This window comes from Magnolia sinica, chromosome 2 (assembly GCF_029962835.1).
Source record: "Magnolia sinica isolate HGM2019 chromosome 2, MsV1, whole genome shotgun sequence".
Lineage (NCBI taxonomy): Eukaryota > Viridiplantae > Streptophyta > Magnoliopsida > Magnoliales > Magnoliaceae > Magnolia > Magnolia sinica.
The window spans coordinates 17,821,679-17,847,321 of NC_080574.1; the positions used below are offsets into that span (position 1 = coordinate 17,821,679).

Here is a 25,643-nt window from a genome sequence, read left to right on the forward strand (position 1 = left end):
GTTTTATATTATTCTCATTGACATGGCCCTCCAAGTTTTTAAGGGGTTAACCATTCGTTATAGACGGTGAACCCACCCGGTGAATGGAGTGGGCTTTAAATATAAAACATTGTGGGCAGTCCCTGCTCATGGCTCATGTGTGCACCTTTGCACACATGTCATGGGCGTCTAAACCGAGCAGTCTGTGTGATGCGTAATCTCATGAAACCTCAAGGAAAATTTTTTTACCTTGATCTAAAATTTTGGTGGGCCATAGCAAAGAGAAATGTAAATTAAGGGAGGAAGCCGTTTTCAATTTTCATGGCCCACCAAAGTTTTAGATCAAAGTAAAAATAGAGCCCAGGTAACTTCATGAGGTGCTGCTTCACATGGACCAAAGTCACATCATGCATGATGAGTTCTCAAAAAAGTTAGCACGAGTACCATGCGTTGCAGTGGAGAGCATTTGGATATATATATATATATGTGTGTGTGTGTGCGCGCGCCCGCACGCTGCAGGTCTTTTTAGTTTAAACCATCCTTTTTTCAAGGTCCATTGTCTGCTATGCAACAATGGCTTCAATGACGTGTGACGGAGAGCCAGATGATTGATGCCCTTGTATGTTATCAATTCTCTCAAATAGGAATTATTTGGCAGCAGTCTAGTTATTTTTAGACAAGCCTCTAGTTTATAATTTCTTTACTATTTCTTTTCACATAAAGTATAAATAATGGAACATGCATTCCAAGATCTTACGTTCACCATAAAGCCTTTCTTGTACTCAAAGAAAAAAAATAAAAAAAAAGTCCGGGCTGCCTGTCTCATTCGCATACAAACCCACCTACTCTACCATGGTACACATGCCACCGTCTATCTTCAAACATCATGGATGTGCTGCATTTAGCTTTCAAGTGTCCTTGAAGGGGAGTTTGGATTGCAACTAGCTTTGGATATGCTACCTATGCCATGAGTAGTTTATCTTGATTTTTTTTTTTTTTATTCAGCCAATAAATATATTTGATAACCTATGTACTTATCAACTAAAAAGTAAAGAAACATGTTTGCTTTCCAATATTATAAGTAATCATCTCTCAAATCCAGTCCCTTTATGTCCACCATCCATTGTGTGAGGCCAATCTTTGATGTGAGTCATTCATTGTATGGACCCAACCTTTGATTTGGACCATCCATCACATGGGGCTCACCTTGGATGTGGGTCATTCATCACTATGGCCCAACTTTTAATATGCATCATTCATTATGTAGTCTTGCCTTAATGTTGGTAATCCATCCAGTGAGGGCTCACCATCAATGTTATTGTCCATCATGTGGGGCCCACCTTCAACATACACCATAATGTAGAGCCCACCTTTGATGTGGATCATCCATAATGTGAGTTCCACCTGTTCATCATGTAGGCCTTGCTTTGGATATGGGTCACTCATAATTTGAGCCAACCTTTGATGCATATTGTCCATCATATGGGACCACCTCAAATGGGCCATACATCATGTGGGGCCCACCTTCAGTATACACCACCTATCAACCTCTGATGTGGACCATCAATCATGTGGGTCCACTTGTCCATCAACCACAACCCACCTTGGATATGGGCCACTCATAATTAGGGTCGACCTTTGATACGGATCGTTCATCATATGAGACCACCTTGACATGGGTCATACATCATGTGAGGCCTAACTTCAATGTCCACTGCCCATTATGTAGAGTCCACCTTTGATATAAGTTATCCATCATGTAGCCTCATATTTGAAGTGGGTCATCCATCATACCAACTTACTTTGGATGTGTGTTTTTTATCGTTATAGATTAACTTTTGATGTGGACCATTCATATGTGGGCTCACATTAATACGGGGTCATCCATCATATGAGGCCCACCATCTATGTAGATAGTCCACTATGTAGCTCCACCTTCAATGTCGCACCATGTGGGGCCTCATTTGACATGGAGTGTGAGAGAGAGCCACTTTTGGCATGACCTTCAAAGGGAAGTTGAAAAGTTACGGGTTAAAAAGCTAAAAGAAATTACTTATTAACACAAGAAACTTTTGACTGATACGCTTACTTTTGCAATAATACTTACCAAAATAATCTAAGTGTAAAAAAAAAAAAAGGCATATCCTACTATAGTAAAATAAATAATTTAACTACTTAATATAAGTTAAAAAATTACTTATTTGTTGGTATCCAACAAGCCTAAGTGTTGCCCTTGCCAAGCGCGTGCTAGGTTATACATGCTGCACATGTGCCTCCTGTGCCAGTATATATTATCATGGGTGTCCCACGCGCTGCCGCATATTTTTCAATCACTACATATAAATCATATATGCAATTTTATTTTTTTTATATACATGCATATATCATATGTGTCAGATGTGCCAAGATACATTATTGTAAGTCCCACACATACCGCACGTGTGAACTTTCATTGAACCCAATGAAAATTTCTTTATTAAGGTGGAGAAAACTGCACATACACATGTTCATCAAATAGATATGATGTGACAACAAACACAGCAAGGATGACCAGTCCTAAAGATGGGCACTCCTGATTTTTAGCTGAACTGGTGAGAAACTCAACTCTAACTTTGATTCTACCGAGTATTGGGAAGACTCACCGAGTGGACTTGTACTAGATTCAATTAACTCAATTTAAAACAGATGTTTAACTATTACCGACCCACTTGCACAGTTGCACCCTAGGCTCTTGTGATGGTATGGTGCCATCTCAAAAATGGTGATAACTCTTCCACCATCCCAAGGGACGCAGATTGTGTGGTAAGGAGCTCAGCGCCTGGTGCCCACAATAATGTGTGTTTTGTGCATAGCATGCACTCATTGTTTATTTTTATTCTGCAGTTCATATCCAAAGCTCAAATGGAACATACTACATGAAACAAGGGAATTAAATGCTTACCATTGATACTCTTCAACAACAATGAAAGTTTTGGATGAAATTAATATTTGTGTTTTTTTATTCTTTCAGGTCCGTGTGACTTTATAAATAAGTTAGATGACAAATAATATTTGTGTTTTTTTAATTCTTTCAGGTCCGTATGAGTATATAAATAAGTAAGATGACAAATAAACATCACCGTAGACTATAATAAAGTTTCTACAGTGGACATCATAGCCCTCACTATGGTTTCCCTGCTATTAGTACTGACCGAATCTCTAAACCAATTGCCAACGGGGTAACCTACAAATTACAGAAGTACATGACAGTAACCATCTGCTTTTGCCCATTTGAATTTGGACGACTCACTATTTCCCCTTTGGGTGGATGTGATTTATTGATCAGTGTGATTTTGGACGTATGCTCCATCCACAACTTGCCCCCACAGTTTGGATAGTCTGGATAGCTAGCTGCACACGAGTGCCAACTATCGTGTAAGAGGATGATGAATCACCTCAATTTTCAAATTGGTGCCATTGGTTATCACTTGATCACAATGCTCTTGTGACCGATATTAACTCAATTTAAACCAATTAAATGACATAGGGGGTTATTTGATGGATGGCTGTATTTGATATGCACGTACAATTGCCATGTAATTCAAAGGAATTAAAATCATCAAGGGAGTGTTTGGATAGTGAATTATTTAAGATAAGCTACTTATACTAAGTAGCTTATTTTGGTTTATACTTTATTAAACTAAAGTGATTAATTATAAGTAAAAAAGTTACTTATAATTGATCATAAACCAAACTTATTTCGGATAAATTACTTATCTACTGCTGTAAGTAGAAAATGTAGCAGATTATATTGGTAAGAGAGAGTAGGGAGATGACTATGTAGATAATTATTAGTGATTCAAATACAGTCTAGATGCATGCTAATTGTTCACAAGACGCTGGCAAAGTATCAAAGTTCTCTAATATTTCATTTTATCCGTTCATCTCTAATATTAGACTGATCAGAAACTTTAGTGGGCCTCACAAAGGTTTCGATAGTGGGCGTTTCCGTACTCGCCTCATCCTATGGTGTGGTCGCCTACTTTTGTATCTGCCTCATTTTCGTGCGGGCATACTAACGCGAGCTGTGGCATACCAACACGAGCTGATCGGAGGAGCTGATTTAACACACTCACAGCACGGGTGGCCCCACGGAGCTTTTTTCCGAGACAAACAGTGGTACGAAATTCTGGTCCTTTTTTTTTTTTTTCTGGCATCGCCCGGGCGGGTCCCACCAGTTCAACGGTTGGATGACGGGACCATGCCCACACGTGTACAAGCCGGAAAACGCGAGCGTCATATAAAGAAACGTAGGAGGACAAGAGCGGCAGAGAACGTAGATACGCTATTTCAAAATCCTCCCTTTTCCGCTCATCCCGACGGCAGGAGAGAGAAAGAGAGTGAGTGAGAGAGAGAAAGAGTTCTTCCATGGAAAAGATGTCACCGTTCCTGCCCTAATCCTCCCAAATTCCCCCAACTTATCTTCTCATTCGTCCATTAGTTTCCATCTCCAGCCGAATCCGAGATGCCGTTAAGATCCAATAATGGAGAGGAAGGCTAACCTTCCCCCTATCAACCAACTGGGAAACGCCTCCCGTCCATCGTCACCGCCACCACCGTCCGATTCCATCCGTCACGTTCAAGCCGCTTTCAAGCGCCAAAGGCCGATCGGTAATCATATCCCCATTTAGGGTTTTTCGTTTTCACCGCTGAGAATTTAAGTACGATTCGAACTGAACCTTATGATTTCCAAGAAATTTCCAGGTATGTTGCCACCCAACATTTCCCGTGCAAGGCGTATATTGGTGCCGCAGCCGGAATCATCGAAGAATGTTGCTCCAGATGCTTCTGCTGTTGGCACCCACAACGGAAAGGGATTCCAACAGGACTCTGAGAAACGAAGGAGTTTGGCTATTGGGCAAGGTACGGTTGATCAGAGGACGGGCGTTCTGGCTGTGGAGGCAACGGTGCCTGATGATTCGTCGCTTACTCCACCTTCCGTCACAGGAACTATAACTAGTGTGCATGATGAGAATGTTGTACCTCTCAGCTTGCAGAAAGTTGAAAGCAGATCTGCCATGGATCATTGTGACATTTCTACAAACAGAGGCCCGGATTGTAAAAGTAATGAGAGGATTTCGTTGTCCTGTGCAGCGGTTCAGCATAGCTCAGTTGATGCTTCGAAGAAGGTCCAGCTTTCTTCTGTTGGCGGTGCCAGCTCAGATTGTCTGCAGGACCCTTCTCATGGTATGCAGGATCCACTCCTACTAACATAAGTTTCCATTCTCTTTTCTTTTACAGTAAGGGTCGTCTTTGTTGTAGCAAGATTAGAACATGCTCTCACCGTATCTATCTATCAAGGATTATATGATGCTAGACCAAGCAAAATTGTTCAGCCTACTGACTATATAGGCAGGGCCCTTTTTTCCATGATCCTGACACTACATCTGACGGAGATCCGTTAGGGGTCATTTGGATGCCTGTGAATGGTTTAAGTGGTAAATGATTTACAAGTGTAAACAATCTACAGCCTGTCCGTTTGGCTGTAAGCTGTAAATGATTTACAGGTGAATGAATGTCTGTGTTTGGATAGCCTGTACATTGTTTAAGTCCTGTAAATGGAGAGCCAATCTTTGAAAATATAGCTGTGTTAGGCTGTAAATGGAAATGAAATCCCACTTTTTTGGCCTATAAATGAAATGGGGTTAAATGCTGTAAGTCATTTACAGGCCAAAAAGGTTATCGAAACACAGAGACAGTGTGTAAATGATTTCCCTGTAAATCATTTATAAGTTGCCCCATTTACAGGCATCCAAGTGACCCCTTATGGATTGGATATTCCCCAAAAGTTTCCTCCACATGATGATCCTAACTGTTTGAATAGTGGCATGAAAATGGCTGGTTTAACTTACATTCACATTAAAAGAAAAAAAATGGAAAAATAATATTCACCAATAGCATTGGCACAATTTTCCATTGCAGGAGATTATTGGGGTATGGTCAATTCATGGTGGTCTCACTTGATGAATGGTCTGGATTGAAAGAAGAGCCTGTCTGCATTGGCTGTTGGCTGGGAAGAACATACTGTTTAGTTTGGATATGCATTGCGAACTCTAATGTTTGTCTCTTGTCAATCTATCAATCTGTCTGCCTGCCCATATATCTACCTATCTCTCTATTTATGCAGGGGCCGATGTCCAAATGGCCACCGGTACTAGAATCGACAACTTGTCATCTCATATGAGTTCTCTTGCATTGGCAGAGAGTGAATATAGTCAAAGAGATCAAGTGGGGCCCACAACTATGAATGATCAGGGTCTCAAGCAGCGAGATTTTCTGCACACGGTAATGTCAGACATGAGCACAAGGTCTGGTGGGACCTGTTCATTAGCAAAGAACAGTGCCCTGCGGCACGATCGACAAACTATGGCCTTTGTCGGGAAGGATGTTCTCCACCCAATGACTCAATCTTCATTTTCAGGTTCTTCGTGCGTGACTACTATGTCTGTCCGTTCAGTGTCTGCACCCACAACAAATTCCACAACCTATAATCCTTGTTCGCATCGAGATGGCCATTCTCATATGGAATTGGATCCTTTGGATGAGTTGAATTTGAACCCGCAACCTATAATTGAGGGTGGAGCAGCACCACCTTCTGGCCCTTCATTACGGTGCTTACAGGAAGCACCGAGCAGACAGACATCCGTGTCAACTCAATTGTCTTCATCTGCTCCCGAGGCCTCTTTGGGACTTCAGGATCATAGCTTATTGAAGGGGCAGGGATCCATCATGCAGGAAAGCAATGGGCTGGTTAGTGGAGTTGTGGATAATGCAAAGGCTGTTCATTTTGATGAAAAATTAGCCAAAGGGAAAGGGATTTTAGGTGATGTTAGTGATAAACAGTCTCAGGCTCTGCTGACCAAAAACTCATCTTCCAATGTGAATTCGGAGCCTAATCAATCATCTAGCAAATCAGAAAAGGCTCTTAGTGGCAAAGGCACGTCTGCTCCTCGTAAAAAGAATTATAATCCTGATATATTTTTTAAAGTCAATGGGAAGCTCTATCAAAAGCTTGGCAAGGTAGGCAGTGGAGGAAGTAGTGAAGTTCACAAGGTCATATCATCGGACTGTACCATCTATGCCCTTAAAAGTATCAAGCTCAAAGGTCGTGATTATTCTACTGCCTACGGTTTTTGTCAGGAGATTGAGTATCTAAACAAACTGAAGGGGAAGAACAACATTATACAGCTTATTGACTATGAGGTACCAACACTAGCTAATCTTTACATTTCAAGATCTTGTCATCATGAGAACTGTATTACGTTTTATTGCTTTTCACCTTATTTTTGCTGATCGGATATCTTTCAGACAAAAAATTTCTGATCTGATAAGGCATTGGGTCACACATTAGGCCCCAAAATTTCAGATTCAAGGTTGAGGTGGAATCTAATTGGATGAATGGCCCCACAAGTCCAAACAGGTTGTACATCAGGCCCCAAGATCAACCACTTGCCAGAACATACAGTTGTACAGCTTGTATAGCCAATTAACCATACAGTTGGCATCAAATACCATACCATGGTCATATGCAGAAGTATGACTAAAATATAAGTTTTAGGCAGCATTAAATGGCTTTATGCAATATACACCATTTTGGAAAGGGTTTACCAACTTTGCTGTGTAAACAGTTGTATGGTCATAGCTAAACCCATATGTATCATGTATAAGGTAATTTAAGTGCTTCCAGACTGCTGTTTCAGTCCCTTCATTTCAATAGCTAGGGCTAATGAAGGCCCAACTTTTTTGCTGTTACTTCTAAAGCTGGTAACTTGGTTGCAGACGCTCTAGCCAAAGATGATGCTTTGAGATCTTCTCTTTTTAATTGGTGACAGCAATCCATTGTCTTAATGGACAGCTAGCTTTATGCTTTTGTATTTTGCTCCTTTCAATAAAGTCGTAGTATTCTATTAAAAAAAAGGCCGATTTATAGGAGGCAAGTTACTCTTGGTCTTGTTTTCAGCTCCATATATCAGATGTATGGCATTGCATAACCTAGACACCAACTGTATGATGTTTAGAAGGAAAACCGTTGGGCACAACGGTACGGGAAGCCCATAGAAGCGCATGTGCAGGATCTCTTATGGAGGACAGGAAGTCCATAGGCACTGTTTCTTTTTCGTAACATGCAATATGCATGGTTGAAGGGATTAGACTAGATTTGGACTCTTTTAGTTGATTTAGAGAGATATTTTAGGAAACGCTTTGTGTTAACCAACAGTTTTGTTCTTGTTCTTTCTTTATCTATTACTAGTGCATATGGCATGTGCAATGCCTGTGGAGGGGGATGAAGTGGTTTTCAAGACATGGGAGAGGTATGGAGAAGAGGGAGGTGTTTGATACTCTAGCAAAGTGTGATGGTTTAGGCACTTTGAAATTGTACACATGGCATATATCAGCTCAATCCAACCGTTTTGAGTTGTGATACCCAAATTAGACAGATTAGTTTTTGAAATTCAGATTGATTTAAAGTTCTTAATTTCTGATTAAGCCTCTCTTCATTGAATTTGGACCATTGGCTGTTTTCATTTGCCATCCATTAACTATCCATGCCAGTTAAAAAGTCAAATCACTATTTATTTATGATCCATATGAATCAAAGCTCATGATCTGTATGATTTACTCTGAGTTCATGTGTTCCACTTGTACAATTTTTAGTGCTGGAGTATCAAAGTTTATGGTCTGCCAGATTTTCAAAGTTTCTCTTGTTTTAAAAAAGGAAGAGAGTCGAATAAATGTTGGTCACATGACACCTAGTTAATTACCTAAACACCCTTTCTTTTGGGTAAAGACCCTTTCCATGTTCTTCAGTAATGCAAAGTTTTAATTCCTTCTAAAACTAATTCCGTGGGAATTTTGCCTTCGCAACTCGTTTATATATAGCATAGATGTGACAAACATGATATCTACTTTTGGTTTTTCTGCAACTATGTACTCATGGCTATAAATTTAGAGCCATATGAATGGCTTGGAGGACTTGTGAATTTGAATAAAAGCTATTTTTTTTTTTTTTTCCAGTCCAAAGCATGCTTAGCTTCCTTTTGGACACACATTGCCTTCCTTCAATATGTTTTGCTTTTTCCATCATATTAAGTTCATGGGGTTTTCTCATGCGTTGCATTATCTTTCTATTTTGGGCTTCAATTATCTATCTTGGGATCTTCAAGTGTGGAAATTTTTTTCTAAAAAAGCCGTATTTACATTTCAGATTTATTGCAATTAGTTAGATTTCAATCCTAGTTGCATCATCTGATGAAAAATGCTAGTCCATCTTCAACCAAAGTAACATACCATATTTTAAATTTGACGACTGATTATCTGTTTGGAGCATGATGCGTGATTGGTATTGCCCAAGTTTGCTATAACGACCATGGATGGAGGAAACACTAAACAAGTTTAAGGCCCTGTTTACATACAGCGAGCTCAAGCCAATTTTGATCCTCTTTTAGTAGCGGATAGTTATTGATGATGCGGGCCCCATGCCATTTTTCTTTTTCTGTTGTTCTCCCAAAACAAAGGACACATCTTGATTGCTGGGTATTTTGCTGTAATACAAAATAAGAAAATGTGACATGGAGCCATGGGCCCCAGCCCCCCCATGTCATTAGTAGCTGCTGGCTACTAAAAGAGATCAAAATTCGCTTGAGCTCTTTGTATGGAAACAGCCCCAAAGTAGAGATGATAGAACCATAGTTCAAAAACCTGAAAACTCTACTTGATTTGATGTTCAGCCGGGTTGGGTTGACTCAAACAGTCAACCCTATTTGACTCGATATTTAATTACTGTAAATTGAAAATACTAGGAGAAATGGATATTTAAAATAGTTAAATTTAGTATAAGTGATCTAAAATGTAACTCAAAAGTCTCAAATCAACATCTACACAGATACCTCACTGGTTAACTGCATTGCTTCCTTTGGTTGAGGTTGGGGTTTTGAATCCCACCCCCTAGCTTTGATTAAATCTCCACCCAAGAGGTGAGTGACTTGGTTTGAGTCATGCTGAGTCATGTCAACTGGACTGAGCCATCGAGTTGACTCAACGAGTATCTCTGAGTCCAGGCCGTGTCAAACCCAATATCGAGTTTCCCAATGACTTGGCTTGATATCTTGACAAATCGAGCCGACTTGACCGAGTTTCGAGTTGAGCCAGAGCCAGATCTTTCCTTGATGTTCTTTGGTTGGAGTAATGATCTGCCATGCAGAGGAAACCAAACACGTTCCTCTGAGAATTAAATGCAAGGAGGCCCTGTAGTAGAGATGATAGGAATCTTTCTTTGATTTCTTTGGTTAGAGTAATGATGCTTCCATGCTGAGGAAATTGAATGTTTCCTCAGTATTCATTTGTTTCAGTGATAAGAAGCTCACGTATCTTCTTCAGCGACTTCTTCCTCGAAGTAATCACAGTTATGAATCTGTGCCAATGTTTGCAAGGCAGGATTGCATTCAATTTTTGGTACACTTAGAAATTTTTTTTTTTTGAAAGATAAAAGGAACTTTCAGTGCGGATACTTAGAAAATGAACTTTTCTTTTTGAAGGGTATACTTAGAAAATGAACTTCAATGAGGGTGATACTCAAAGTTGGCAATAATCCTATTACAATGACTTGGGATCATGAAGAGATATGTAGGCCTTTGTTCATGCTATCATAAGGATCTAGGCCCACACAAGAGAGATTGGGCCACCATTACGGAGACCTAGGCTTGTAGCCTTGTACATGAGAGGTGGTGGCCTTCATGCACTATTTCAAACCTTGCCTCCCCGAAATTCATAATTGTCATGTTACTCTCTGAATCTATTCTTTTCCTTTGTCATCTGTCTTTGCTTTCACATGTTTTAGTTCCAATGTTGGGAGTGACAGTGAGTCTAAGGCTGTCAATTGGTCAAGACTCCTAATTGGCCAGTTTGACAACACAAGATGTGGATCTGGGTGAGGACTCACATTTGGAACCTGTCAGGTTGGATCCAGATCCAGGTACTAGGATTTGATTGCTGATTAGGCTGGATCGATATTAAATTTGATTCACCTAGACGCTAGAGTTCGCACATCTTGAGCATCAAGAAAAGTCGGATCCACCTGTCCACCCACGGACCTGTTCCGGCTTGGATCCGGATCCAGATCCAGATCCTGGTGGCGACTAATCGGGTCAGATCTGTCTTGACCCTTACCCTACACGAATCTGACTCACTTACAGCCCTATTGGAGTCCTTAATTTAGTACACATTTTGTTGGGACCTCGCAAAAGTAGCTGCAAACATTGACCTAATCTCCTAACTTGGTGAGATGGCTTAATTGAAGAATAACTTCAAACAATTGGACCTGTGTTTTTAATATTTACAATTAATACCTGCCTTGATCCAAGGAGAATCCCAAATTTGTAACTTACTGTCGAATCACACTTTCAACTCAATTTGCTCGAGTTCCCAACAGCAATGATGAGAAATAATATTTGCTTTCATGGATCATATGAAACTATGGTCTCAAACCAAGAAAATGAAATTCGTATATTAAATCTTGGGCTCTAGATCCATGAGAAGCATCAAACAATATAGGGATTTTCATTGAATTGGTTAGAAGGCTACTTTATGGTTTTTCTTTGGATTCCATAAAAAGATTACCGTGGAAATAAAAATTCAATAAAAAGATTGAACTCAGCTTGGGTCTTTAATGTTATTTTACTTGCTCCATTTCAGCTTCATGCTTAGTCGTTTGTCAGGCAACTTCTCTCCATGACTTTGCTTGCTAGCCCTTTGGGGCATGCATGTAATTGTTGGGCTGGGGTCAATTCTAGGTGGGCCTGGCCCAAGCAGTGTTTGAAATATCGGTATCGCATTACGTATTGCACCCTTGGGATATGGATATGTATTGGTTATTGCATGGGATATATTGGTTGTATCGTGTAATATATCGTTGTTGTTGGAAACATGGAGAAACATTGGGAAATTGGTCGAATTTTTCAATGAAACTTCAGTGATTGTTAAAAAAGACATCAATACACACTTATAAATCAAAACATTACAAAAAACAAGTGCACATAGTAGATTTTCTTTGTATAAGGTCCTACGGTATGCTTTGTTTAACTGAATTGATGCAAGTATATTCAAAGTCTATTCATATGATTTATAAATGTAAAAAGACGTGTGGAAACACAACCAATACATTCAAAACCAAAGGAAGAATCACTAGATCAAGTTACATACATGTTTGATTTTATGTTTGGACACAAAGATTGTATTTGATTTGCGAGAAATTGGGAATTTTGATTTTGATTTTTTTTTCAATTTTCGACAACTCAGCCAATCTCCTCCAAATCTTGAAATCGAATCTCTCAATCCATGATTTTTCATGCAAAACAAGAAAAATCATGGATTTGTAACAATTCGACACTAATTTAACATGATTTACAGGAAAAAAAAGGATTGAAAATCGAAAATGCTCGCCGGATTGAACATGTGGGATATATCCCACTACTTGTGCGTTTCGTATCGTATAGTTGGGATACAAGATATATTGTTGGATATATTGGCTGATATCGTCGATACTTAAGACACTGGGCCCAAGTGCCAACCAACACATCATCATCATCATCTATTTGGGGTTGGCTTTTTTACATTAAAGAACAACACAATGAAATGGAGAGTTGCCCTTTTGACTTCCTCATGGGTGTTGTGGCTGGAGCGTTATAGCCATTGTTTCTGTAATCATGGGTCCTGCTGGTCTCTCAAGTATGGTTGCCGTGTATGTCAGGGAGTGGGTTCCTTGACGGGTAGTTCTTAGATCCTTTTGTTTTGTTTTCCTGTTTTTGTTTTGTTTTGTTTTGTTTCTATGCTTTTCTTGTTACTTTTTGCTTTTTGGCCTTGATAAAATTTCATCTTTCAAAAAAAAAAAAAAAAAAAAACACGCAATGAAAGAAGAAAACAGTGAAAGAACTGAAAAAGGAAAACTTACGTGAGAATCATTTGGTTATATAGCCTCCTTTGCTTTTTTATATATATATATTTTTCATCCTATGGTCTATCCCTTGTTTGGTAGCTTCATACATTTAAGTTTATCTCAAATGATTGATTCCTACTTTTATTTTCCCTTTAGATCACTTCTTAGCACTAATTCAAATGCTTTTCCCCTCTTAATGCACTGACTCTTATTCTGCTTTAAATCCTCCTTAGGTGACAGATAAAACTTTGCTTGAAGAAGTCATGAGTGGCTCCATGACTATCAAAGATGGCCGGATAAGGGAAGATGGATATATTTACATGGTACTTGAATATGGTGAAATTGATTTGGCTCATATGTTGGCGCAGAAATGGAAGCAAATGGATAACTCAAGTTTGCAAATAGATGACAACTGGCTCCGGTTCTATTGGCAGGTATGTCTACCACCATTTCAGCTTAATTCATGGTTGTCGGTTTTAGAGGTTAAAAATTGGTGAATAGAGGCTTTAAGAATGACAATTCGCTTAAAAAATTAGCCACAGTTAAGCAATAGGTACTGAAAGCATGAAAGAAAATAGAGAACTGGTTTTCTGGAATGGAATGTTGTAAGCTTTCCTAATTATAGGGAACTTCTGAAGACCAAATAATTTCCTTGAAACTCAACTCCTGCTTTCCCTTTTCTTTCTTTTTTTTTTTTCTTCAAATCCCTTTGGTCTTACTTTCAGGAGATGGTCTCCCAATTTTCATAGAAGTGCTTTTGACCTGAATTGGTTTTTGACTGGCATTTCGTTGTCTTTCAGTTGATTTTTTTTATTGGTTTCCTATTAGCATGTCATCAGTGTCTATCTTTTTTCAGTCGTTTTCCCATCAGTATTGCATCAGTTTCCCATCTTTTTTTCACTTTTCTTTATGAGATGTTTCACCTTTCGCACATTTTTTTTTTGTCACTTTCTAGAAAGTTGCTTCCGGCACTGGCTTCCCAAGATGGTCAGTTCCCTCCCCTTGCCAATCTCAGTGTAATTAGAGTCTTGTGGCATGTTTAATCATTGTAACCGTCATACCTTTATTTTTCTGGTTCAGATCCTATTCTCTCTTCTGGTGAAAATTGATTGTACACTTGGATGCATTCTTTTAATTATTTAAAAGTGGAGATTTTAAGAAAAATGGAAAAAAGGCTGATCAGAATATATGAAACTAGTAAAGTGACTCTCATATAGTCATGCTGCCCATGAGGGAGATCCATATAGATAACTTTCATGGTGATCTTTTGAATTGCACATGAGAAAAGGGTGCATAGTACTCAGTGTTGCATGACCTAAATCATGAGCTCTCTCTCTCCCTCCCTCCCTCCCTCAATCATTCTCTACTTTTGACAGTTGATTTTTTCATGATAATTTATAGAGAAACCTGTGCAATTTTGCGTAGTTTATTGCTCATAAGCTTGTAAAGCAGAAGAGATGATGCATTTGCACAGACTGGTATCTACCTTGCATTTTCTTCTACAAAATGATTGCTCCTGCATGTGTGGAGCACATAAAGTTGTGATCAAATTCCTGCATGCATTGAGCTCATAAAGTTGTGATCAAATTCCTGCAGGCACTGAGCCCATAAAGTTGTGATTGAATTCCTGCATGCGTTAACCCCATAAAGTTGGGATTGAATTCCTGCGTGCATTGAGTTCATAAAGTTGTGATGAAACAGATGATTGATTGAATTTATTCTTCTCTTCTTTTGGGAAAACTGCTGATGCATTCTATTCATACAGCAAATACTTCAAGCTGTTAACACAATACATGAGGAGCGTATAGTGCATTCAGACCTGAAACCTGCTAACTTTCTCCTCGTCAAAGGCTCATTGAAGCTGATTGATTTTGGCATTGCCAAAGCTATAATGAGTGATACAACAAATATCCAGCGAGATGCTCAGGTTCCTATTTGATCCTAAATGTTCTACATGCTTGTACATTTTCAAGAAGCTGAATAGTGAAAGAGAACCAATAATTGATTTATTTCTCACCCATATGTCACCTACCACTGCAGGTGGGCACACTTAATTACATGTCTCCCGAAGCATTTATGTGGAATGAGCATGATGCAAATGGAAACACCATCAAGTGTGGCCGGCCGTCTGATATCTGGTCCCTTGGTTGCATTCTTTACCAAATGGTGTACGGGAGGACACCATTCGCAGAATACAAGACTTTCTGGGCCAAGTTCAAGGCCATAACTGATCGAAACCATGAGATCACATATGAACCAGTTTCAAACCCATGGCTACTTGATCTTATGAAGAAATGCCTTGCATGGGAGCGAACAGAAAGGTGGCGGATACCACAGCTTCTACAACACCCATTCCTCGTTCCACCAATACCACCCCAGTTGCCCTCTTCACGAAACCAATATTGTCAATTGCTCGTGCAGATGGCTGAAGCTTATAGGAATGTCCCTGAAGTGTCTAGGCAATGTTCTCAGCTTCAACAACTCTTAGCAAACTTAGCAGATCCCAGCACATAAACATCGGATGAAATAGTTCAGCATTGAAATGTATATTTTATAGGCAAGGGGAATCTGTGTTTAGCATTATCCATACCAGTGATTCTCCTTCGATCACATATATCTCATTGTAATCAGTATTGGCAACTTTTGTATTCTAAATCCCCCCAAAAAAAGGGAAAAAAGAAGAAATGAGTATGTTTTGCTTTCCCATTCCTATGTAACTGTCACTCAATGAGATTCAAGTTGTGTTTTGATGCACAGAAGAATTGAAATTCAAACAAGTCTAAAAAACTAGAGATAACCAAATTGGGATTTCCTACTTTGGAATTCTTATTGAGCAAATTGGGCTTCAAATTGCAATACATTACTTCCAATTTGGACTTCAAAGGAATGTTAGTGCAATTCGAGGGCCACTCGCTCATTAAGAATTACCAGTAAACATCACTTTTATTTATTTATTTTTCACTTCCTCTTGATTATACTGAATGTTTGCATTTCAATTCACTTGTGCATAAAAACACACCCAAACATTTTACATTTGTTGGGCAGGGTTGCAATGGCTCGTGTTCAGTTGGAGTCGGTGTTAGCTTGAGATCAACCCCTTTAAACAGGCCCAAAATTCAGGCCTGAGCCTGACCAGTGACATGTAATAAGATTATCAGTCCAACCAAAGTGGAGTTTACCAAACCTTTTACCTTTGAAGCATGCAGTTATTAACTTACGTTGTTTTTTTTTTTTTTTTTTAATAATGTTTGTCCAATGCAATAACTTGTTTTTGCTGCATTTATACTCTTGCCAGATAGATATGCTATTTCTATTATTTAAAATGGGGTTCCTTAGCCAATAGCTCAAGTACACTTGTTACCCATGGCTTGGTGATTTATACTATTTTCTGGTGGATGGGGTTGCTCTTCGATTCGAAGTTCCAATTCCTAACCTTTCATCTACAAGCCACTAGTCTAAGGTTAGGATCTTCCACAAGTGTTCCGAGTATCGGCGATATTATCGCTAATATTGCCATATTATCAGTATCGCCAGCTCGATGATACTGGCAACATTGTAGTATCAGAAAGTCCACGTATTGGTGAAATATCGCCAATGTGTTGTGATATTTTCGACTTCATAATTCTAGATGTGCCTGTATCGCCAATGCGTCGATACTGCCAAAAATATATTTATTTTAAAAAAATTCCATTTCAAATTTTTTTATCAGTGCATGGTTGTATGATGAAATGCATGCATGTGTATATATGCATGCATGTATGGATGGTTGGATGGTTGGTTGGTTGGATGGATAGATGGTTGGATGGACGGATGGATGTATGCATGCATGTGTGTCTGTGTGGATGGATGGATGAATCGTGCATGTGTACATATGTATGTCATTGTATGTATGTATGCATGCATGCATGGATGGTTGGATGGATGGATCATGCACTTGTGTTTATATGTATGTATGTGCATGCATGCATGGATGGTTGGATGGATTCACTATTTTCCCCATGTCTCCACAATGTTTTCCTAAGTCAGTGATACATGCTTTTAGGCCCTTATTAAAGGAAAACTTATTATATATTCATCTTTTTGCTATTATTTGATTCCTAAATATGCAAATATATGTATTTTTAGCATTTATTGAAATATCATTGAGAAATTCCATCATTTTCCCATATTTCCCCAATGTTTCCCTGAGTTAGTGTTACATGCGTTTAGGCCCCCATTAAAGGAAAGCTTATTATGTATGCATCTTTTTGGCAATTATTTGATCCTAAATATGCCAAATATGTGTATTTTAGCGTCTCCTGAAGTTTGGTGAACAAGATCTTCCTATCTGGGAGATTTTTGGGGGCATGTCCATACACAGTGGGCTGCAAAAAATAAAATAAAATCAATGCTTTAGATTTACTCAATATGGGTCCCACGTGTCAGAATTGAAAAACCCTCACAGTAGAAGTCAAATAAGTTTAATGTCAGTGCTGGTAAAGCCTTTCTATTGTTATGATAATATGCTATCTCCTTAACACAACAAAGCTTGCACATTCCAAACTTGGAATGGTGAAGGCTTTCCTGGTGATGGCTCATTCTCTTTATTCTATGTCAGGAACTATCTACAACTTTGCCATTTCTTTTGTGGACTTGAAGTTGTGCAATTATTTTTCCGTCAGCATTTCATATTTATCTAAATGGGATGCTTCCTTTTTATTTGTGGTTCTGCACTGGATGACTTCTGTCATACTTAGCTGAAACTTAGCCCACATATCTCTGTTTTTTTTTTTAAAAATTTTAATCAATGGTTTAGCATTATTGGTGTATGAATCATCTAATTACCTTTACGGCTTTACCTAAACATGACTAATATGGCTTAGTTTATCGTGGCCTATTTTGGCAAAAATCTAACTTGTTGTTCCCGTGAAAGATATCAAGATTCGTAAATAGGTTAGTTTTGGAGTTCAGGTTCTGTTGCATAACTGATACCTTTCTATGTTTTGGTAACTCGATGTTCGCATCAAAATTGGGTGATGTTGATCTTCTTGGAAAGCTGACTTGATGAACCAAACACTGGTCGAATCCTATTTCCAAGCTCTTGGCAGTACCTTACAAGTGAAGAATGAAGATTTTTAATTCTGAAGTACTAAAGATTTTCCAAAGGAATTAAAAGAAATGTGGAACCAAGTCTCTCTGGTGGGTCAGTGGGTGGGGATTTCATGATGGGTTGGTTTCTACAAGTGTTTGAGTTTGTAACAATGTGTTTCCAACAAATGATGCAAGTTTTGAAGTTGGGTAATTCTGCAAAGTCTTCTTTCACACAGTAGTGTGATTCCTTCCAATAGAAGAACAAGACCCTTCACCACTGACTTCATGGCCAATTATATCAAATTATCTGCACCATTTGGTCAAAATGGGGTGTCTACAACAGGGTGTTAGAGAAGATAAATCATTTAGAAAATTTGCGACTCAAATGTAACACTGCTGGGCTTTCAAAATTCTTTTGATTTTGTATTGAGGTTCATGGTCTATAATGTCTGGTTGCCTTGAATGTGAATCTGAGGCTGGTTCCTTACTGGACTATTGTGGTCAAATGACTCGTATCATCTCAATGATGCCATTTAGGATACTGATGATGACCCCAGCTCTTTTCTTTGATTGTCTACCCTTTTTTTTTTTTTTCATGATTTTGCCTTTCCAAACACACTAAAGAATTACATTTTGCATTTAAAAAATAAAATAAAATTTATGGTACATCTAAATGTCACCTCGATGCACCAGAATGGGTACCAATTATAGTGTTACACCTCGTTGTTAACGAGAGTATCTCAAAATTTTCTTGGTACATGCCTACATGTGACTGCAATGTTTTCCTCTTTTTTTTTTTTTTTTTCCTTACCATGCTTTGCGGCAAAAGAAGAGTAGGATAACCCAGTGCATTTTGCTGCATTCTAATTAATGGTTTCAAAGCTTTGAGGATCTGTACTACACAACAGAGCTGGAGAGCTATAAAGCAATTCATCTTATGAGGTCCCTTTCTATGCATTTACATGCTCTCGTGCTTTGTCATTTGCCTTGTTACATACTTTCTAATACACATGTTTTTCAATGATTTTGCAGTTAGTGTTTTGATAAAATGGGAAAGATAATTAGGATTTGCATATTGCTTAGTTGCAGGATTCTTCTACCAAGGTGCTCTTTTGCTTCCATTTCCTATTCATTTACACTTCCTCTCATTTTTTTTTTTTTCGGAAACAGTCAAACACAGGCTTCCCCACTTCAGCAACCAAATCCGCTCACACTTCCCCTCAAGCATTGTTGCACTCAGGCTTATCGGATTTTGACCAGTGAAAGTTTGTCTATATTGCTTATATGTAAAAAAAGAACGCTTTATTGTAAGCCAGAGTTCCACTGCAGGTATTGTCGTCCCATTGTAAGTTATGAACTTCGCTAAGTGCAGGCGCATGTGCAATAAAGCTTGTGTACACACTACACATGCTAGCACGGCACATAATTGTGAGATCTAATCCATCCATCAGGTTTGTCTGACCTTCTACATGTTTACCCAAAAATAAAATCTGCTTCAATCAGCACGTGGTCCCCAATATTGGAAAAAGGTGGATGGGACAGAAAACTTCAGCCAAAATTTTCAGAGCTGTACATTTTTTTTGCACACTGTGGCCTACCTGATTCATGGATTACAATATCTATTTAGCGGTGATGTTCTGACGGATGGAGTAGATCTTGGACCTATTGTGCCATGTGTGGCATGTATGAGCTTTATTGCAGATGTGTGTGGGCTTAGCCAAGCTCTTAAGTTACTACCTACACATTATTATAGTTCACTCTATGATGTGCCATTGCTATTAATCATTTCATTGTCACTGATATTGCAATGTTGTAAATAATCATAAGTAAAATTGCATTCAATTCCTGATTTGACAATGATTGTATCAATTCTTTTGGATATATTTCCAGCATTAGTTCAAAAGGATATGTTTTTCAGCAGACTAGTGATTAGGGAATGCATGTTCTGCTTTTTATCACATTCCTTGTAAGATTTGCGCTTGTTTCCTTCTTAATTATCATGATCATAATCTTGTCCCAGCTATTGGAGTCGGCTTTTACGAATCATATATGAAATAGGAAGTCTCACATTTTCTTGGCAAAAGTTCTATGACCAGCTGCAACCTGATATCAATCCTACTCCTTTCAACTTGCAGGTGGAGTTTCTGTCAATGTCTTTAAACTTGGTTTTGTAAACTTGACATGGATTGGATATTAATTTCATGCCAATTCTGGTTCAAGGACTCCAAATGGGGACGTTGTCCAGTTCACATTTTTCTCCAGTTGGTAGATGTGATTTCACAGCTCATTCTTATAAACTCAAAAGCTTTTCAACATGCCTATGCTTGTGTGGGCCCTCTTGAAAATATGCTATGGTTAGTAGTAGGAATCATCATGGATTTCGCACCATGGGGATTCACTTACGTGATAGGGGATGTTCGATAATTGCAAAATAAAATGATTACCCTTCAAAACACCCCCTCAAACTAGAGAGGAGAGATTGATGCCCAATAGATTGCTGAAGTGGTATTTGTGCTACTCCATGCAAAAAGAATTGTAAAGCCAGCTGCAGTCTTGACATGAAAGTCTATTCTGATATGTTTTATCCGTTCATGTGACACAGGGTTCCAAGCATTATGATTATTGATGTTGTAGTCTCTATGCCAACTTCATAAAAATGAATCTTTAACAATGACGTTTTTGCTGGCAGCCAGTTCCAAACTCATTCGATAGTCAGTCTAACTGATTCAGAAAAAACTAAAATTTGAGGTATCTGGAACATGATTAGGATCGAACTAAGCACCTGGAGCTCATCCTTCTCATATTCCTTTTGACTGGAGACAATTCATCCAACGTCTAGGATATAAACAAACGCTTCTATTATTTCTATTTTCATCCAAGTATGGCCTGATGAAAATGGCCTACCTGATTTGGTTATACAGCAAAACATTTCAACGAGTTTAATATTCTATACTCTCAAATTTTATGACTTGTTTATACAAGCCCAACTAATAAAAATGGCCTCCCTGACTTGGTTACACATCTCAACCATTACATAATTATATTATTCCACTTTAGGAGGCATCTTCCATGACATATTGCTTTGTTGCATGGTTCATCCTATCGTTAGAAACTTAAAAGCATTTTATTTGAAGTACCAGCACTGTTGACCAATCTCAACACCTATGCTGGTTCACACTATTACCAAAGTTGGTTGTGGTCTATTTAGATGTGGTGAGCTTCCTTTAAAAAAATAAAAAAAAAAAAAATACCCGTTGTGTTTGGAATATAATTGCCCCTTCTCATATCAACAATCAAATTCACAATCACAAATGCAATGGTAACATACACTTATTAACATGAGTTATAATTTTATTATTTTGTTCATTCTATTCATGTAATGAGAAGAAGGTTGTGTTGAGGGAAAATGATGCGGACATCTATAGAAGATATTGATATTATATTTATGGTTCAGGTGAATTATACAAAAAGATTATGAGAACCCGTAGGATTGTTGCCATCTTGGTTATTTTCACTTCTTGATGCAGGATTCGTTGCATAGTTCGAAAACCCAAAGACTCAAGTCACTCAACTCGACTCGATGTTCAGCCTGGTCAGGTCGACTCGAAGATCAGCTGGGTCGACTTGAAGACTTCGCATACATGTAGTAGGTATAAGTGTAGATATGTCAAACAGTTTGACTCTGTATACATAATATAAAGTTGAAAAATTATCAACACTTTACTTGTTGATGCACTGGTAAGTACTCCATCTCGTATGAGTGAGGTTGTGGGTTTGATTCCCACCCTCTGCGTTTTTATTTAATAATAACTCTGAATAAAGTATTTATAATTAGTTGGACTAAAACTGTGTATATGGAGTGCAATTTTAGTAACAAATTAACAATAGGAGTGAAAACGAGGAATTAGTTAAGATTGCTGACCAAGAAGTTTCCTAAAATGACCACTTTCAATACCTTGGGTCAATAATTCATGGGAGTGGAGAGATTGAGAAGGATGTTACCCATTGAATTCAGGCTGGGTGGAAGAAATGGAGATGTGCCTCTGGAGTTTTATGTGACCGTCGTGTACTGAAAGGAAAATTTTTATAGGATAGCTGATGCAGGACAATTAACCACTTGCTCTAAAAGATCGCTCTAATAGAGCATGATGAATCAATTCCTTTATCTCATAGCCTAGGCCCCACATCCCATGGATTAGGACCTCGGTCGAACCCACCTTGTGGGCCCCACTTCACATGGGTTCCGCTTCACATGAGCCACCTACTTCACACAGGTGGGGTCTACCTCACATGGGCCGTCTACCCCGAGTGTGTCCCTACATCCCACATGCCACCCCACTTGAGCCTGGTGTGAAAATGCCCTAGCATTAATCACCCCTGGTGAGGAGTCTCGAGCACGAGACCTCCCGCTCTGATACCACTTTGATGCAGGACAATTAACCACTTGCTCTAAAAGCTCGAACTGATAGAGCATGGTGAATCAATTCCTTTTATCTCATAGCCCAGGCCCCACATCCCATGGGTTAGGACCTCAGCCGAACTTCTCTCGTGGCCCCCACTTCACATGGTTTCCGCTTCATATGAGCCACCCGCTTTACACGGATGGGGCTCGCCTCATACGAGTCACCCACCTCACATGGGCCGCCCACCACGAGTGTGCCCCTGCATCCCACAGGCCACCCCACTCGAGCCTAGTGTGAAAATGCCACTGCATTAATAGCTATAAGACCATCCATACTTTATTTCTCAAAAAAGAAAAGAAAAGAAAAGACCATCCATACTTTATAGGACAAAATGTTGGGTAGTTAAGGAACACCATATTCATAGGATGAGTTTAGCTGATATGAGGATGTTGAGATAGATGAGTTGCAAGACAAGGAAGGATAGAATTAAAAATGAAAGCATTTGAGGGAACTTAAGAGTAGTGTCAGTAGGTAATAAGATGATGGAAAGTAGACTTAGATGGTTTAGTCATGTGCAACGGAGATCAAGAACTACACTGGTTAGGAGTGAGTTGGTGCAAGTTGAAAGCTCTAAAAGGGCAATGAGAAGGCCCAAAAGGATATGGATGGAGGTAGTAAGAAAAGACTAACTAAAGGTATGGCCCTTGATGGAGTGGAATGCTGGAACAAGATTCATGTAGCTGACCACAATTAATTGGGATAAGGCTTAGATGACGATGATGACTCAGTGAATGACTCGGTTTAAGTCACCGCAAGCCGCTTTGAGTTGACCAAGTGGTCGAGCCTCCCAAGTTGGGGTCAAGTCAAACCCGGAACCAAGTTTCCAAAAGACTCGACTTGAAATATCACCAAGTTGAGTTGACTTGGCCAAGTTTTGAGTCAAGTCAACGAGTTTTAGAACTATGGTTCGTCATTATCATGATATTTATTTGCTATTGGTGGGTACAAAAAGTTACAATCTTTATCTTATTGGTAACTTCATCTTCCTCTCATTCCATTATTGAGCATGGGGTGAATATAATGAACTGCTTTGTATGATGATTGGTTCTATTAATTAGTTGAAGGGTGGCCCTCATGGCCTTTCAAGTCGAGATTAGAGAACTTGTGGACCCTCCCTTTTGCAATGTTGTTGTGCTCCTGGAAAGAGAGTAGTTGAATATTTGAATGTGTTGACGTTGAGGATGAAATCAAGAATTGGATCAAACACCTCTTAAAGGATTGGTTCCAATGTTTGAAGGATCTTGTAGTTTCATTGGCAACAGATCCTGATGGGAAGATCAAACAGCGGTGATAAAATTAGAGGAATGAGAAAGGTGAGATTATTAGTTCCTCGTGGGCGTGGCTCTTGAGGTCTTGTCCATTCTTCAAATAATTGTTCTCTGGTCAAGCAATTATTAAAAGTAGCTCTTGAAGAGTTCAAATCTTCTTTCATTATCATCAAGATTCTATAATTAGCATCTTTGTGAGGCAACTCGTATAATCTCATTCCTAGAGGGGCTAATGACTTAGCAACTAGGTTCACCGATGAGCAGCACATTTCATGTTTAAGCATGGAACCTTCCTATCTATTTCCTTGATAAAATTTGTACGATATTTTCTGTTTCCTGCACAAGAACACGGCATGTAGCATTTTTGGGTATTGGAGTTCAACTATGGAGTTCATTAATTGCTCATATAAAAGGTTTTCTCTTTTCCTCCCTCCAGCGGATAATATTTCAACCTTTCATGTGCGTGGGACATCATATCCAATTTTTCCAATGGTTTGGCCCCATCATCAGGATCACCTTGTGCATCATCCATGTCCATTCATTGAGTGGTCAACACTATAACTTAGCTCGAGTAGCATAACAGAGGGTGTAAACTTTCAATTTTAAAAGGAAAATGGGATGCGTCTGGCCTTTCAACAATGGCATTTTTGTCATTTCAACCCTTTCATGATTCCACTTACCTCATCTTTGCATGTAGCCTCCACAGACAACGTCGTATTAGGGGTCTCGTGCAACAAAGGCGCTATGGGCCCTACCATGATAACTTTGTGACATAATCTTCGTACATTTGTTGAGCTGGCTCATTTTAGGACATCTGCCAAAAAATGAGGCAGACGAAAACTTGAGTGGGCCATAGAATTGTAAAAAAGTAGGGATGGGTTGCCCACTGTTGAAACCATTCTAGGTGCCCCTTTCTCTCTTTGCATGTAGCTGCACCCTCTCTCTCTCTCTCTCTCTCTCCCCTCAAAGAAAGAAGCTCTCTCTCTCTCTCTCTCTTCATTTTTCTTTTCCTTTCTCTTTGTTTTTTTCCCTCAAAGAAAGAAGGAAAGAAAGGCCAACGCTTCTTTCTTTCCAAGTCTTTTCCTTCTTCTCTTCTCTGCTGTAGAAATCTTCATGGTGAATGCTCGAGAAGGAAGACTTCTGAAGAGAATTTATGTTGAAAATGGAGAAAATTTGGGCTTGGGCTCAGGCCGGGCCCCGTATAATCAATCTGGGCTGGGCTCGGGCTGGACTATCTTAGCTCGTCGTGGGCTGTGTTTGGGCTTAGGTGGAAATTTATTGACCCGGCCTGTTGACATTCTTACCTGCATGTAGCCGCACCCATTCTCTCCGTCTTTGTCTCTCCTTTTCTCTCCCCTACTCTCTCCACATGCATTACGTGTACCAAATCCCTTGTTTGTGCGTGTTTGTCCCAATACTTGCAACCATAATGATCATGCTGCCTTGAGAAGAATAATCTGTACCGTTCTGTCATAAAGTCTGGGTTGTAGTGTCTATTATTTTATTGCAATGTTATGAATTTCACTGTAATATATTTTTGTCCCGTGCTATCGCCAAACAATGCATGGTATTTCAAAAACAAGAGAAAAATATGAACATGTAGTTCAGATTTCACTTTCATTTATGCCAATCATCTTTTTCTTGCCGGATGCCAAGGTTCAAAATGTTGTTTGAATGCATTGTGCCACATGTTTTGTATTTAATGAAGTACCTTTGATATTATACACTCATGTTTTAAACCTTGCCTGTCATAGAGAGCTTGTATGGTACTACCTCACCTTAAAGAAATTAATTACTGGGAAATGTTGCTGCTGCATGAGAATGGTTCACAAGCAATTATCACAATTTAAAAGGGCTACTATGTTACCTCTATAGTTTGTTACAAATATGAAT

At 39.1% G+C, this 25,643-nt stretch overlaps 1 protein-coding gene across 3 annotated transcripts; it reads left to right on the top strand.

Annotated features, from left to right (window-relative positions):
- Positions 1-4,202: 4,202 nt before the first annotated feature.
- On the top strand, positions 4,203-15,655 carry LOC131236486 (serine/threonine-protein kinase MPS1). Of its 3 annotated transcripts, none has more exons than XM_058233699.1 (6): positions 4,203-4,629; positions 4,723-5,205; positions 6,146-7,221; positions 13,183-13,383; positions 14,715-14,876; positions 14,990-15,655. In XM_058233699.1, the coding sequence occupies exons 1-6, from the start codon at positions 4,503-4,505 to the stop codon at positions 15,461-15,463; spliced, it is 2,523 nt and encodes an 840-aa protein (XP_058089682.1). In that variant the 5' UTR covers positions 4,203-4,502; the 3' UTR covers positions 15,464-15,655. The 3 variants fall into 3 exon arrangements, with proteins under 3 accessions (XP_058089682.1, XP_058089683.1, XP_058089684.1); XM_058233700.1 differs by having other exon boundaries at positions 4,204-4,629; positions 6,221-7,221; XM_058233701.1 differs by having other exon boundaries at positions 4,495-4,629; positions 4,713-5,205.
- Positions 15,656-25,643: the final 9,988 nt, after the last annotated feature.